Raw genomic sequence first — 14,930 nt, 5'->3', positions numbered from 1 at the left:
CCTTTTGATGACGTCACTGCGCTCATCACATGATCTTTTACCATGGTGATGGATCATGTGACGGACCATGTGATGAGCGTAGTGACGTCATCAAAGGTCCTATTCCTGAAAGAAGAAGACAGAAGAGATGCTGGGCTGCGCGAACAAGTGAATTAAGGTGAGTTAAATTATTTTCTATTGTTTTTTAACCCCTCCAGCCTTATTGTACTATGTATTCTATATTCAGAATGCTATTATTTTCCCTTATAACCATGTTATAAGGGAAAATAATAATGATCGGGTCTCCATCCCGATCGTCTCCTAGCAACCGTGCGTGAAAATCGTACCGCATCTGCACTTGCTTGCGGATGCTTGCGATTTTCACGCAGCCCCATTCACTTCTATGGGGCCTGCGTTGCGTGAAAAACGCACAATATAGAGCATGCTGCGATTTTCACGTTATGCGTGAAAATCACCGCTCATGTGCACAGCCCCATAGAAATGAATGGGTCCGGATTCAGTGCGGGTGCAATGCGTTCACCTCGCGCATTGCACCCGCGCGGAAATCTCACCCGTGTGAAAGAGGCCTTATGGTGCCATACCGGCCTCCATTATATTCAGGGAATGTAAAAGCAAACACAATGCAACAGCACTCTGCAAGCACAAATAATGAAGTAAATGCAACAGTGCCATGTTCACTATAGAAAATGTACTAATGCTAATGGAAAAAACATTTTTGTACAAAATTATTTCTGCCTGTCTGCGAAGGAAATAATTGATCTTTGAAGCCCCCAAATTGGCCAGTCTTTAAAGGGTTGGAAGAGCGATTGCTGCCCAAATAAAAATCCTTCATGATGCCAACGGCTACAGGTTCTGCTCCCAGTCCACTCAATTTGTAAAGGAAAAGTGGAGCAGTCTGTTTTCTTACTTATGTTTCCATTTTCTCCTGTACAAATTCCTCGTTCTGTCTGTATAATCTAGATTTGGCAGCCATTTCCATTTTTTTTGAGCGTCTTCTGCGGTGAAATGTTCAGTTCCAGCAGAATACATACTGTTGCATAGAAAGGAGAACTGTTCTCAATGTGTTCAGATCACTGGAAGAGACGGCTCTGGCAACAATGGCATGCGGAAGACTGTATTGTGTCTGCAAAGAAAAGAGAGAATACAAAATGATGTGATTTTTTTTTTTTTTCTGCTAATTTCACACCCCACGGGAAAAAGAAGTATGAAATGGGCTCCAGCTTAAGATAACAGATGTGGCCCCATAAGCCAAACCACTAGAGGATTGGGGTAGGCCCTTCGCCAGCAGAGGTGTTAGCAAGACCTACCGATTTGAGACTTAATCTTTTCACCTTGCGCCTCCCTCTTCTTAACGTGTTCATTATTTGTGAAGCATTACCCTGTCTCTTTTGTTTCGCCGTATTTTTCTGTGTCTAATGCAGCTTGCTTTGTGAGGACGAGATATGGAGCAGGCCTCGAAATCCACCACCCTGCACGGCAAGGGATTTCTGCCTTGTGACAAAAGAATAGCGCATTGACTTCAGAGATTGCCTAATCCCGGCTGTTCTGATAATGTAATTAAGGCTGCCTAATGTCTTTAATTTTGCATCCGGTTTGTGTGAAAAGGAGAATTTGGCACTCTAACAGCTTTAGCGCTAAATAGCAATCTCAAGGCGCCTAATTAGAATTCTCTGACATCAAGCTAATTGGCGAAACTGTTGCAGCGGCTTAAATTCTTTCATATTTTTCTGCCCCTTTCCCCCCCTCCCCTACTATTATTGGTGTCTTGTAAACTGTAAAGTCTTTGACTAATGTGAATTGGAAAATCGGATGGCTGTTAACCTGTACAGTGCCAGAAAGGTCACTTTACTAAACTGTGCTGATATACCTATTGTAATGATTAAAGGGCTTCTCTGGGCTGTAGATATTGATGACTTTTTTCCCTCTGGATAGGTAATCAATATCAGATCAGTGGGGGTCCAACATCCGGCAACCCTACCTATAAGTTGTTTCTGGAAACTGGGGCACCCCTGGGCTATACAGTATACAGAGCTAGAGGCAGACAGCTCTTTACATTGTCTAATGCCCGTGTTGAGGTACTGCCAGTCAGCTCTCATTCTAGTCAGTGGGCGCCGAGCTTCAGTACGCTGCCGTTGGATACTACAAAATGTATGGAGTCGTCTTCTGCTCCTTACACCCAGAAACAGCTGATGGATGGGGGTGCCGGATGTTGATCCTCCACTGATTCTATAGTAATGACCTATCCTGAGGATCGGTCCTCAATATCTGTAGCCCGGAGAAATCCTTTAGTGTACTGGACACTGTGACTGGTTTGTCCATTAGGGACCCTTAAAAAAAAAATATATAATAATAATTAAAGTATATGTAAGACTTTGAGAGATTTTTTTGGGCAGGAAGAGTTGTGTTTTTCAATGAAACCATTTTGAGGAACATGGAGATTTATCACGACTGGCGCACAAATCTTGATATCCCCGCAGTGTCGGAGGATGCACCTAATTTATGACAAGGTTCAGGCCTGGTCATAAATTGGTTGCATCCTCTGGCAGCCCGTGCGTCTAATCAGAAATCTATCTGCCATAGATTTCTGGCTTTATTTACGCCACACCCCCTTTCAGAATAGTGGTGAGGGCCAGTCCCCCTTTCAGAATAATGGTGAGGGCCATTCCCCCTTTTCAGAATAGTGGTGAGGGCCAGTCCCCCTTTCAGAATAATGGTGAGGGCCAGTCCCCCTTTTCAGAATAATGGTGAGGGCCAGTCCCCCTTTTCAGAATAGTGGTGAGGGCCAGTCCCCCTTTTCAGAATAGTGGTGAGGGCCAGTCCCCCTTTTCAGAATAGTGGTGAGGGCCATTCCCCCTTTTCAGAATAGTGGTGAGGGCCAGTCCCCCTTTCAGAATAATGGTGAGGGCCAGTCCCCCTTTTCAGAATAATGGTGAGGGCCAGTCCCCCTTTTCAGAATAGTGGTGAGGGCCAGTCCCCCTTTTCAGAATAGTGGTGAGGGCCAGTCCCCCTTTTCAGAATAGTGGTGAGGGCCATTCCCCCTTTTCAGAATAGTGGTGAGGGCCAGTCCCCCTTTCAGAATAATGGTGAGGGCCAGTCCCCCTTTTCAGAATAATGGTGAGGGCCAGTCCCCCTTTTCAGAATAGTGGTGAGGGCCAGTCCCCCTTTTCAGAATAGTGGTGAGGGCCAGTCCCCCTTTTCAGAATAGTGGTGAGGGCCAGTCCCCCTTTTCAGAATAGTGGTGAGGGCCATTCCCCCTTTTCAGAATAGTGGTGAGGGCCATTCCCCCTTTTCAGAATAGTGGCGAGGGCAGCGTAAACACTGGGAGTTATGACACAGAGTTTGCAAATTTTTAACGCCGTTTGTGAGAGAGATGTTAAATCTCCCCCATTTAATTTATTTATTACCTTTTTATCATCTTTTTTTGAGAAAATGCAAATTACCTTGGCTGTTCCGCCATTGTTCTTTGTGTTTTTATATTATCTATCATGTAGTAAAAGTAACATGTTAACTTTATTCTAGGGATCAGTAGAAAGATGGAGATACCAAATGCTTAGTATTTTTGACCAGACATTGGCAGCCTCTTAGTCAATAGCGACCACCTCATCTAAAAGTTCTAAAGGGGTTGTGCAGTGCAAAGATATTGATGACCTAATCTCAGGATAGGTCATCAATATAAGATCAGTGGGGGTACGCCCCCCCTTCCCCCGTCGATCAGCTGTCTGAAGGGTGTGCTGACTCATTTGCCATGGCCGTGTAGGGTAATAACTGCTTGCCCCTTGCACTTGAATGGGATGAGCAGTTTTAATTACCCTGTGCCGGGGAGACTATGTGCAAGTAATTTTAAAGCAGAAGCGAGTGCTGCTAGCCCTTCAAACAACTGATTGCGTGGGTGGTTGAACCCCTGCTGATCTGAGGATACGTCATCAATATTTTTGCACAACCTATTTACCGGTAACTGCTGGAGCTAGCTCTGATCTGGCGGGAGCCCAGCTGTGTATTACAGCCACACTCCCACCGCAGTCTCATGGGCAGAACCCACAAAATCTTCATGACTGAAATATCCATCATTCGGGGTTAATTGGGTATTCTAGCTGTTAGATATTGTTTAAGTCATCAGTATTGGATTAGTGGGGTCCCACACCCAGCACCCCCACCAAACAGCTGCTTTCAGCAACTGCCAATGCAGGTAACTAACAACGGACGGAGCTGGAAGCAGAAGGCCCCATCCAATGTGAAGTGGCTATGGTGGAGTGGGCGCAAAGCTGTAGTACACCAACATGACTATTACACAGTTTCTGCTTCTGTCACCTGCTGCAAAGCACAGCTGATTGACGGGGGTGCTGGGTGTCGGACCCCCAAACACTCTGATATTGATTACCTGTGCTGAGGATACCTCTAAGGCTACTTTCACACTTGAGTTAGGAGCGGATCTGTCTGGTGTCTGTACAGACGGATCCGCTCCTATAATGCAGACGTTTGCATCCGTTCAGAACGGATCCGTCTGCATAACCAGATCTGATTTTTCACTTCGTGAAAACTCAGATCCGACAGTATATTCTAACACATTGGCGTTCCCATGGTGATGGGGACGCTTCAAGTTAGAATATACTAAAAGAACTGTGTACATGACTGCTGCCTGGCAGACCCCCCCCCGCCCCCTCTATATTTAACTCATTGGTGGCCAGTGCGGCCAGCCCCCCCTCCCCCCCTGTTTCTAACTCATTGGTGGCCAGTGCGGCCGCCCCCCCCCGTTTTTAACTCATTGGTGGACAGTGCGGCCGGCCCCCCCTCCCCCCCCCTGTTTTTAACTCATTGGTGGCCAGTGCGGCCCCCCTCCCTCCCCTGTTTTTAACTCATTGGCCGGCCCCCCCTCCCTCCCCCCTAATTAAAATGACCGACCCCCCATCATTGGTGGCAGCGGAGAGTTCCGATCGGAGTCCCAGTTTAATCGCTGGGACTCCGATCGGCAACCAGGACGCTACTGCATTCCTGGCTGCCATGGTTACTTAGCAATTTTAGAAGCATTATACTTACCTGCGATGTCTGTGACCGGCCGGGCGCTCCTCCTACTGGTAAGTGAAAGGTCTGTGCTATAGGCAATGCGCTGCACAGACCTTTCACTTACCAGTAGGAGGAGCACCGGGCCGGTCACAGACATCGCAGGTAAGTATAATGCTTCTAAAATTGCTAAGTAACCATGGCAGCCAGGAATGCAGTAGCGTCCTGGTTGCCATGGTTACCGATCGGAGTCCCAGCGATTAAACTGGGACTCTGATCGGAACTCTCCGCTGCCACCAATGAGGCGGGGCCGGCCGTACTGGCCACCAATGAGTTAAAAACAGGGGACCGGCCGCACTGGCCACCAATAAGTTAAAAACGGGGGGGAAGGGGGGGCCGCACTGGCCACCAATGAGTTAAAAACGGGGGGGAGGGGGGGCTGGCCACCAATGAGTTAAAAACAGGGGGGGGAGGGAGGGGGGGCCGGCCTCACTGGCAGCAGGGGGCAGTCATGTACACAGTTCTTTTAGTATATTCTAACGTGAAGCATCCCCATCACCATGGGAACGCCTCTGTTAGAATATACTGTTGGATCTGTGTTTCACGATCTAACTCAAATCCGATGGTATATTCTAACATAGAGGCGTTCCCATGGTGATGGGGACGCTTCGAGTTAAAATATACCATCGGATTGGAGAAAACTCTGATCTGATGGTATATTAATAGGGACTCCTGACTTTACATTGAAAGTCAATGGGGGACGGATCAGTTTGCAATTGCACCATATTGTGTCAACGTCAAACGGATCCGTCCCCATTGACTTGCATTGTAAGTCTGGACGGATCCGTTTGCCTCCACACGGCCAGGCAGACACGAAAACACTGCAAGCTGCGTTCGGGTGTCCACCTGCTGAGCGGAACGGAGGCCAAACGGTGCCAAACTGATGCATTCTGAGCGGATCCGCATCCACTCAGAATGCATTGGGGCAGTACGGATCCGTTCGGGGCCGCTTGTGAGAGCCTTCAAACGGAGCTCACAAGCGGAGCCCCGAACGCAAGTGTGAAAGTAGCCTAAGTTTTTGGGTGCCCTAATATTGCCATGGAGTTTTTGTGTCAATCGACAACATACGCCGGTAGGATCGCCACTGTGTGGGCATTTTGCAAGGAAATTGCTGTAAGGCGATAGCTCCTTTAACTAAACTATTTAGAATTTCCCGTACTAGGTCAAGTAATGTACATTGATTTTTGGTTTGCAGCTGCTTTCACTCTTATTTGAAGACTTGTTTAAAAAGTTTAATTCTGAGATGAAGAAGATTGCTGACCAGGTCATTCCTAAGCAAAGGGCTGCTCAGTTTGATGTTGTCAAGCATATGCGTCAAGACCAGATCACCAATGGCATGGTAAATGCCATCTCTACGGTAAGCAATCTGCTTGATCTGTCCATAACAAGCGTTTACATGCTGCAAAAATCCTCGGCACATGTCAAATTATGTGCAGATTCTGGTGTGGATTTTCCGAATGCAATTATACTGTGGAGAATCTGTGCCATTTATGCTACTTATAGCTGTGCCCCTATTGCGTGTCCTAACAATATGCCCATACTGTTATACATTTATTACCCCTTTGATGGTACTGTGGGATGATGATTATTGCTTGCTGATAGATAAGGACTGTGATTCCCTGGAATATGTTGGTGTAGAATGTGTTGGGGGTTCGTATATCATATTTGTAGCTCGGGGTTGTCACAGACTTGTTAACCTTTGCACTGTCTATTTAGGGCAATTGGTCGCTGAAGAGGTTTAAGATGGACCGCCAAGGTGTGACGCAGGTGCTCTCGCGATTGTCTTTCATATCCGCCTTAGGAATGATGACAAGAATATCATCCCAGTTTGAAAAGACGAGAAAAGTCAGTGGCCCTCGATCCTTGCAGCCTTCACAGTGGGGTATGCTGTGCCCTTCCGATACTCCTGAAGGAGAGGTGAGCATTTTCTTAGGAACCTTTGTTCAGCTTTAGGAGTGTCTACGTTCACTTACCTGTGGCTCTGCATCTCTTGAAAAACTACAACGCTCAGCATGCCCTGACAATCTGTATCAAAGCACTTGAGTTTTAGTTTTTCAACAACTGGTGAACCCACAAGTTACATACCGCTGCCCTACATGCATTCCTCTCTAGGCTGTATCAGCTGCCTAAGGCTACATGCACATTTGTGGACTGTACTCTGGCAGGCTGTTTCGGCATAGAATACCGAGAATCTGCGGACAGAAACAGTTGCGTGCAGCGCTTTTATGTCCAGCTTAATCCCGGGTAGCGGCCATTATAGTCAAAAGGTCTGGCGGGGAATTCCGGTAACATAATGCACTGCCGGATCCAGAGAACTCTGGCAGCCTGTTCTCCGGTGGAACAGCCTGCCGGAGAGCTGTGCTGCAAATGTGAAAATAGCATTAAAGGGAACCTGTTACCTGGATTTTGGGTATAGAGCTGAGGACATGGGTCGCTAGATGGCCGCTAGCACATCTGTAATACCCAGTCCCCATAGCTCTGTGTGCTTTTATTGTGAAAAAAACCCTGATTTGATAGATATGCTAATTAACCTGAGAGGAGTCCTGTCCCGGAGATGAGTCCAGCATGAAGGAGCCCAGCACCGCCCCGCATCCTCCGAATCTCCTCCTTGCTCCCCGAAGTCAGAAAGATAGAGCACCGTAATCTTGTGATGCGCGAGCTAGCTTTCTGACGTCAGGGAGCAAGGAGGAGATTCGGAGGCTGCTCCAAAAATGATTGCCTTAGGGATTCAAGTAGTTACTAAAACAGACATGTCAGGAGAGGGGACAGGTCCTCTTTAATGGGAATGTCACCTATATATTTTTTTTTTTATCAGTTGAAACCAGGTAGTCATACATTTTTTTTCTGATTGATTGTAAACCAGTGACCATCACCTGTTGGGAATGGTGGATCCTCTTATCTGTATATAGATTTTATCTTTCAGTGTAGTCTTGCCGTGGTCTCCACAGAACAGGAGGTTTCAGCCTAATATGAGGCCAGTTTGAAAACGGCAAGAATTTAGGATATTTTTTCAGACTTTATTCTCTCTTACTGCATGTTCTCCTTTTTATCTTCTCCTACAGGCTTGTGGTCTAGTTAAGAATCTTGCACTAATGACACATATCACAACTGATATGGAGGATGGACCCATAATTAAATTGGCCAGTAACCTAGGAGTTGAAGACGTCAATCTGCTGTGCGGTGAAGAGCTGGCGTATTCAAACGTCTTTATAGTTTTCCTCAATGGTAATTTACGTCTTGATGTTATATACATTATTAGATGGTGGCATTCTTCCCTTACCCTTTCTTATTTTTGATGCTCCTTACACAGTACGATCACCGTATCAGTGCCCGCTGATCACCCAGACCGGGGAAGCGAGTGCACCGATCAGCTATGCTTTATTCTTGAAGAGGATCTGTCCCCTCTCCTCACATACCTACTGTTTATTCCAAATGAAATAATGTTGCTGCTTTCTGTTGTTCCTCTGTTATTGCTCCTGGAAATGTATGAATACATTGACAACTGAGCATTATCATTCCCCTTGCCAGTAGCGGAGCCGCTGTGTAGTCTGGCATTGTCTGATCAGAGCTGTCTGTGTCGGGACACATCCTGTTGACAAGAGGAGTGTTAAATCACAGTTGTCAATACATTCCAGCAGGAATAATAGAGGGATAGCTCAAAGCATTGTTTTAAGCAATGGCACTCGAGCATTGGTATTTCCTAAAGAATACTTGTATTTCCTAGACAGATGCATCAGGAGAGACGATAGTTCCCCTTTAAGTGCCCCCTGTTTGATGCATGTTCATTTGACGGCAGCAGCTCCTCCGCCATACATATGCCAAGGCTGAGCATGCATCTGTCCTCAATGGGGGTAGGTTTATTTCTTGCAGGAACAAAGGATTGGACATGTTTAAAGGGAATCTGTCAGCTCCGAAACATTCCTCAACCTAGAGTAAGTGTTGTATAGTGTAAGCAAAGCTAAGTCCAGTTATTTAATTTTTATTTTCATACTTGCTTGTATTCTGACAATGTGCTCCAACAAACCAGCAGTAAAATGGACTCCTGTGCTTAAAGGCTATGGACACCATTGTGCACTAAAAATCTTACCGTAATGCAGCACATAATAAAATTGCACTTGTTTCTTTACTGGTATCAGCTTTGCTTCACATGCACTCAGAAATGCTCTTCTATGAGTTTTACTCACTGGTGTCATCTCCTGTGAGAATCTGTGGGCGTTCCTGTGGATTTCACATGCAACAGCACAAGCTCTGCTGCCCCGCCCCGACATCCTGTTACACAGCACAAGCTCTGCTGCCCCGCCCCCACATCCTGTTACACAGCACAAGCTCTGCTGCCCCGCCCCCACATCCTGTTACACAGCACAAGCTCTGCTGCCCCGCCCCCACATCCTGTTACACAGCACAAGCTCGCTGCCCCGCCCCCACCTCCTGTTACACATCACAAGCTCTGCTGCCCCGCCCCCACATCCTGTTACACATCACAAGCTCTGCTGCCCCGCCCCCACATCCTGTTACACAACACAAGCTCTGCTGCCCCGCCCCCACATCCTGTTACACAGCACAAGCTCTGCTGCCCCGCCCCCACATCCTGTTACACAGCACAAGCTCTGCTGCCCCGCCCCCACATCCTGTTACACATCACAAGCTCTGCTGCCCCGCCCCCACATCCTGTTACACAGCACAAGCTCTGCTGCCCCGCCCCCACATCCTGTTACACATCACAAGCTCTGCTGCCCCGCCCCCACATCCTGTTACACATCTCAAGCTCTGCTGCCCCGCCCCCACATCCTGTTACACATCACAAGCTCTGCTGCCCCGCCCCCACATCCTGTTACACAGCACAAGCTCTGCTGCCCCGCCCCCACATCCTGTTACACAGCACAAGCTCTGCTGCCCCGCCCCCACATCCTGTTACACAGCACAAGCTCTGCTGCCCCGCCCCCACATCCTGTTACACAGCACAAGCTCTGCTGCCCCGCCCCCACATCCTGTTACACAGCACAAGCTCTGCTGCCCCGCCCCCACATCCTGTTACACAGCACAAGCTCTGCTGCCCCGCCCCCACATCCTGTTACACAGCACAAGCTCTGCTGCCCCGCCCCCACATCCTGTTACACAGCACAAGCTCTGCTGCCCCGCCCCCACATCCTGTTACACAGCACAAGCTCTGCTGCCCCGCCCCCACATCCTGTTACACAGCACAAGCTCTGCTGCCCCGCCCCCACATCCTGTTACACAGCACAAGCTCTGCTGCCCCGCCCCCACATCCTGTTACACAGCACAAGCTCTGCTGCCCCGCCCCCACATCCTGTTACACAGCACAAGCTCTGCCTCCCCCCCCCCCCCCCGCTGCATCCTGTTACACAGCACAGCTAGCAGCCACTTACATATAGGCTGCTGGAACTTGAAAGATTTCATTCCAATCCACAACATGGTGAGTCTTACAGTATGCTACAGCCTGTAGTCAGTAGATCTATTTCTCATTTTCCATTCTGTAGAAAGTCCATTATTTGTAGACACAATATTTCTGCTGGTAACGTTAGTGCAGCGATCTACAGTCAGACCCATGGCGTTATAAGCAGGATATAGATCTCATTACTGACAGCTCATTACATGCCCTCTCATCTGAATAAAGTATTGTGTGCAGTCCGCACAGTGAACAGTTACACACAGATTAGTACAGTGTAAGGACACACAATGCTATGTACACATAGAAGTACGCAGGGGGAGATTTATCAAAACGAGTGCAAAGGAAAACTGGCTTAGTTGCCCATAGCAACCAATCAGATTCCTCCTTTCATTTTTACAGCTCCTTTGGAAAATGAAAGGAGGAATCTGATTGGTTGCTATCGGCGACTAAGCCAGTTCTACTTTACACCAGTTTGAAAAATGACTATATATATATACTGCAAGGAAAAGGGGGTCAGTCAGCTGTGTGCAGGTGCACGTTGCCAAGGCTAAATAGACGCAAAAAAATACAGTGCAACAGCACTCTGCAAACCAAATAAAGTACATAAATGTCATGATAATGATAAATGTTATAATATTAATCCTATGCTCATTTAGTAAATTTGAGATTCTTAGCAAATATATTTTGTACAAAATTATTTGGTCCCGTCTGCCAAACGTCAAGGCGATCTCTGTAAGACGGGAACCTAACACTAAACGCTACCTGTAATGAGCCCTCACGGCCACTATAAAATTCATGGATTGGCGGTTCCACATGCATGCTGGGTCTAATCTGCTACAGATCGCCTTGACGGGTCTGATGCCTCTACAATGCACTGCAGTACACCGTATAGTGTACTGCAGTGTATTTGCATATACACTTAGCCTGATCAGGCTCAGCTATACCATGGCAAGCCGGATGCCGCAGCGGCCCAATGGGGAGGGAGCTCCCTCAGTTTACCCTTCAAGCATCGGGCCGCTGCCACAGCAGAGCAGCAGCCTGATGCTTAACCCCTTCCATGCCATGGTCCTTAGGGACTGCTGTATGGAGGGGCTATGTCTGCGGTTTCAAGCAGTGTGTCAGCTGACACTCTGCACGCTCTGCCATCCTGAAAGGGAGGGGGATGGAGAGGGAGACAATACACGCTCCCTGTGGAGCCAGGAGGAGTTACAGAAAATCTGTCGGATGACGTATTCTCTGTGAATTCACTGAGAGCAGCCTGCTGTGCATAGGAAGCAGAGCAGGCTGTAGAACAAAAACAAAAAAAGGTAGATAAATAGAACCAATTGGAGAAATGATTTTCTCCACAAAATAAATTAGTGTTAAAGTTTTTTTTTTTTTTACAAAGGTATCCATATCCTTTAAGCACTCAAAGAGGAGTCCTCTCAGTGCATTTTACTGCTGTTTTTTTGGAGCACAGCATTATAATACAAGTGAGTATGAAGATAGAAATGACATAAGCAGACTCAGCATCACTTACACAATACATCACTTACTCTAGTTTGGGTGGTGTTTTGGAGCTGACAGATTCCCTTTAAATCCAACATGCCTGAAAATAAATTTTCCATGCTACTGCCAGCGGGGGGAAATCAGGACCTTCACATGCATATTAGATCAGCAGGTGTGGTCTGCTTTCATGTAACGTGTATGGGCACCTTTATTTATTTTTTTACAGAGATCAATAAATGCTCTTTCCCGATAATTGGCCTCTGTAAAAGGTGCTGGCGATCTAATGAGCAAACGCTGTTCATGGAGTAATCCTGTCATTCAGCAGGCACCAAAAACCATGGTTCCTGTGCAGCAGATCGTGCTAACAGTAATCTACTGCCCAGGAACAATGTTTCTGTATGGGGACTAGTAGATGTCGCAATAACGCCTGTACAAGCGTCAGACGCCTGTTCAGGCCATTTTACTCCCTGGAAAAAGACTCATGCGTATTTGTACGCACAGTCTTTTTCTAGTGAGGAGCACTGTATCAGAAGCTGCCAAGTCCGACACACATTAAGCCCTGCCCCTCTCCTAAGAAGCCCAGCCCCTCTTGGACATCTCTCTGACCAGGAGCAGCTCCAGACTACATTGTGGTTACAGGACCTGTGGTGATGTCACAGTCATGTGATCAGCCATGTTTGTGGGAGGAGTTAGGGGAACGCAGGGTCCGTGTAGCACTGTGCTGGTGGAGAATGCAGAGGTACTTTATGTATGGAAGGTGTGTATAAAGCAGGGCTATGTCAGTGTAACCAGTCTATTGTACAGTTTTCTGTGTGTAATGTGCACACAGTAGTTCTATCTGTGTAATGGACATGTAGCAGAGCTGTGTGTGCAATGTGTATATAGTAATGGTCATGTAGCAGGCCTTTGTGCGCAATGTGTATACAGTATGTCGGGTGGGCGCTGTGTATGGCAGCGTTGGGTGGGCGCTGTGTATGGCAGCAGTGGTCTTATGTTTAGTGTATGATTTTGGATAAATGTAAAATTGTTTATATTTATTTCTGCACGGGAGACTAGCAATGGTTTCCCTGCAGAAATATCAGCCTCATACCGATATGTGGGCCTATGCATTATATATATGAATTACTGCCAAATTTGTACTCCTCCTCGGCTAAAACGACTCCTCAAAATTGTTAAGAGGAGTATTTTTACTCTTCTGGAAAAATGTAGTGCGACCTCTGGGGACTAGCAATCGCTGTAGTGATTGCTTGTCTCCATACAGTGGAGGTGATCTCCGCTGACTATCAGGCAACTATTGGGAATGTCTGATTTTTTCACAATAATTTCCTGATACATTGGTCCATGTAAAATGACCTTTAGGCCTCCTGCACTCGAATGTGTGCGCCCCGTTGCCGTATTGCGGACCGCATTTGCAGATCCACAATATACGGGTGCTGTTCCGTGGGCATTCCACATCACGGATGTGGACCCATTCACTTCAATGGGTCTGAAAATCCAGAAATACGGAACGCTACAGAAGCACTACTGAGTGCTTCTGTGGGGTTTCGTCCCGAACTTCCATTCTGCAAAAATATAGAACATGTCTTATCTTTTTGTGGAACGGCCGGATCGCGGACCTATTAAAGTGAATGGGTCCACGATCCGCTGCGGCCACAGCATGACCACGGGGTGCACACGTTAGTGTGCAGAAGGCCTTAGGCCCCTTGCAGACAAGCGTGTCCGGATGCGTCCTGGTGCATTGCGGCAAACCCGCGCGAGTAGGTACCCAATTGCAGTCAGTTTTGACTGCGATTGCGTTCCGTTTTTATCGCGCGGGTGCAATGCGTTTTGCACGCGCGTGATTAAAAACTGAATGTGGGGTGCATCTTATGATATGCCTGTTGACATATTGCATTCTCATGGAAGTAATTCTTTGGCTGATCATGTAATACTATGATACTATTGTTATCAAGTGATGCATGTATAATGTGCAGGCTATTTTCTTTCTTTGTATTTTTGTAATTTTCAAAAAATGTCAAATAAAAACTGATTTAAAAAAAAAAAAAAAACTGAATGTGGTACCCAGACCCGAACTTCTTCACAGAAGTTCAGGTTTGGGTTCAAGGTTGTGTAGATTGTATTATTTCCCCTTATAACATGGTTATAAGGGAAAATAATAGCATTCTGAATACAGAGTGCATTGTACAATAGGGCTGGAGAGGTTAAAAATAAATAATTTAACTCTCCTTAATCCACTTGTTCGCGCAGCCGGCATCTCTTCTGTCTTCTTTTGTGAGGAATAGGACCTTTTGATGACGTCACTACGCTCATCACATGGTCCGTCACATGATCCATCAGTCACATGATCCATCACCATGGTGATGGATCATGTGGCGGACCATGTGATGAACGTAGTGACGTCATCAAAGGTCCTATTCCTCACAAAAGAAGACAGAAGAGATGCCGGGCTGCGCGAACAAGTGGATTAAGGTGAGTTAAATTATTTATTTTTAACCCCTCCAGCCCTATTCTACTATGCATTCTGTATTCATGTAATTCATATAATTATCGGGTCCCAACCCCGATCGTCACCTAGCAACCGTGCGTGAAAATCGCACCACATCCGCACTTGCTTGCGGATGCTTGTGATTTTCACGCAACCCCATTCATTTCTATGGGGCCTGCGTTACGTGAAAAACGCACAAAGAGGAGCATGCTGCGATTTTCACGCAACACACAAGTGATGCGTGAAAATCACCGCTCATGTGCACAGCCCCATAGAAATGAATGGGTCCGGGTGCAATGCGTTCACCTCATGCATTGCACCCGCGCGGAAATCTCGCCCGTGTGAAAGGGGCCTTGGGCTCACAAAACCTCAATTCTTTTTCCATACAGTTGCCAGAGGGGGAGAGTTTAGAAATCACCATACATATTAGATGGTGATCCAGCCTAAATCGGCAGGTTTTGTTGAGTTTGATGTAATATGTCTGGACAC

At 47.0% G+C, this 14,930-nt stretch overlaps 1 protein-coding gene across 1 annotated transcript in view; it reads left to right on the top strand.

Annotated features, from left to right (window-relative positions):
* Positions 1–14,930, top strand: part of POLR3B (RNA polymerase III subunit B) — a 147,147-nt gene that overhangs the window by 52,438 nt on the left and 79,779 nt on the right. The window contains exons 13-15 of the mRNA XM_040439604.1: positions 6,254–6,415; positions 6,775–6,975; positions 8,121–8,283. Coding sequence (XP_040295538.1) covers positions 6,254–6,415; positions 6,775–6,975; positions 8,121–8,283 — 526 coding nt within the window. The remainder of the gene's footprint in view (positions 1–6,253; positions 6,416–6,774; positions 6,976–8,120; positions 8,284–14,930) is intronic.

Source organism: Bufo bufo, chromosome 1 (assembly GCF_905171765.1).
Source record: "Bufo bufo chromosome 1, aBufBuf1.1, whole genome shotgun sequence".
Classification (NCBI taxonomy): domain Eukaryota; kingdom Metazoa; phylum Chordata; class Amphibia; order Anura; family Bufonidae; genus Bufo; species Bufo bufo.
Note: the sequence above shows the minus strand (reverse complement) of the source record. Positions and strands in the feature narration are given on the sequence as shown.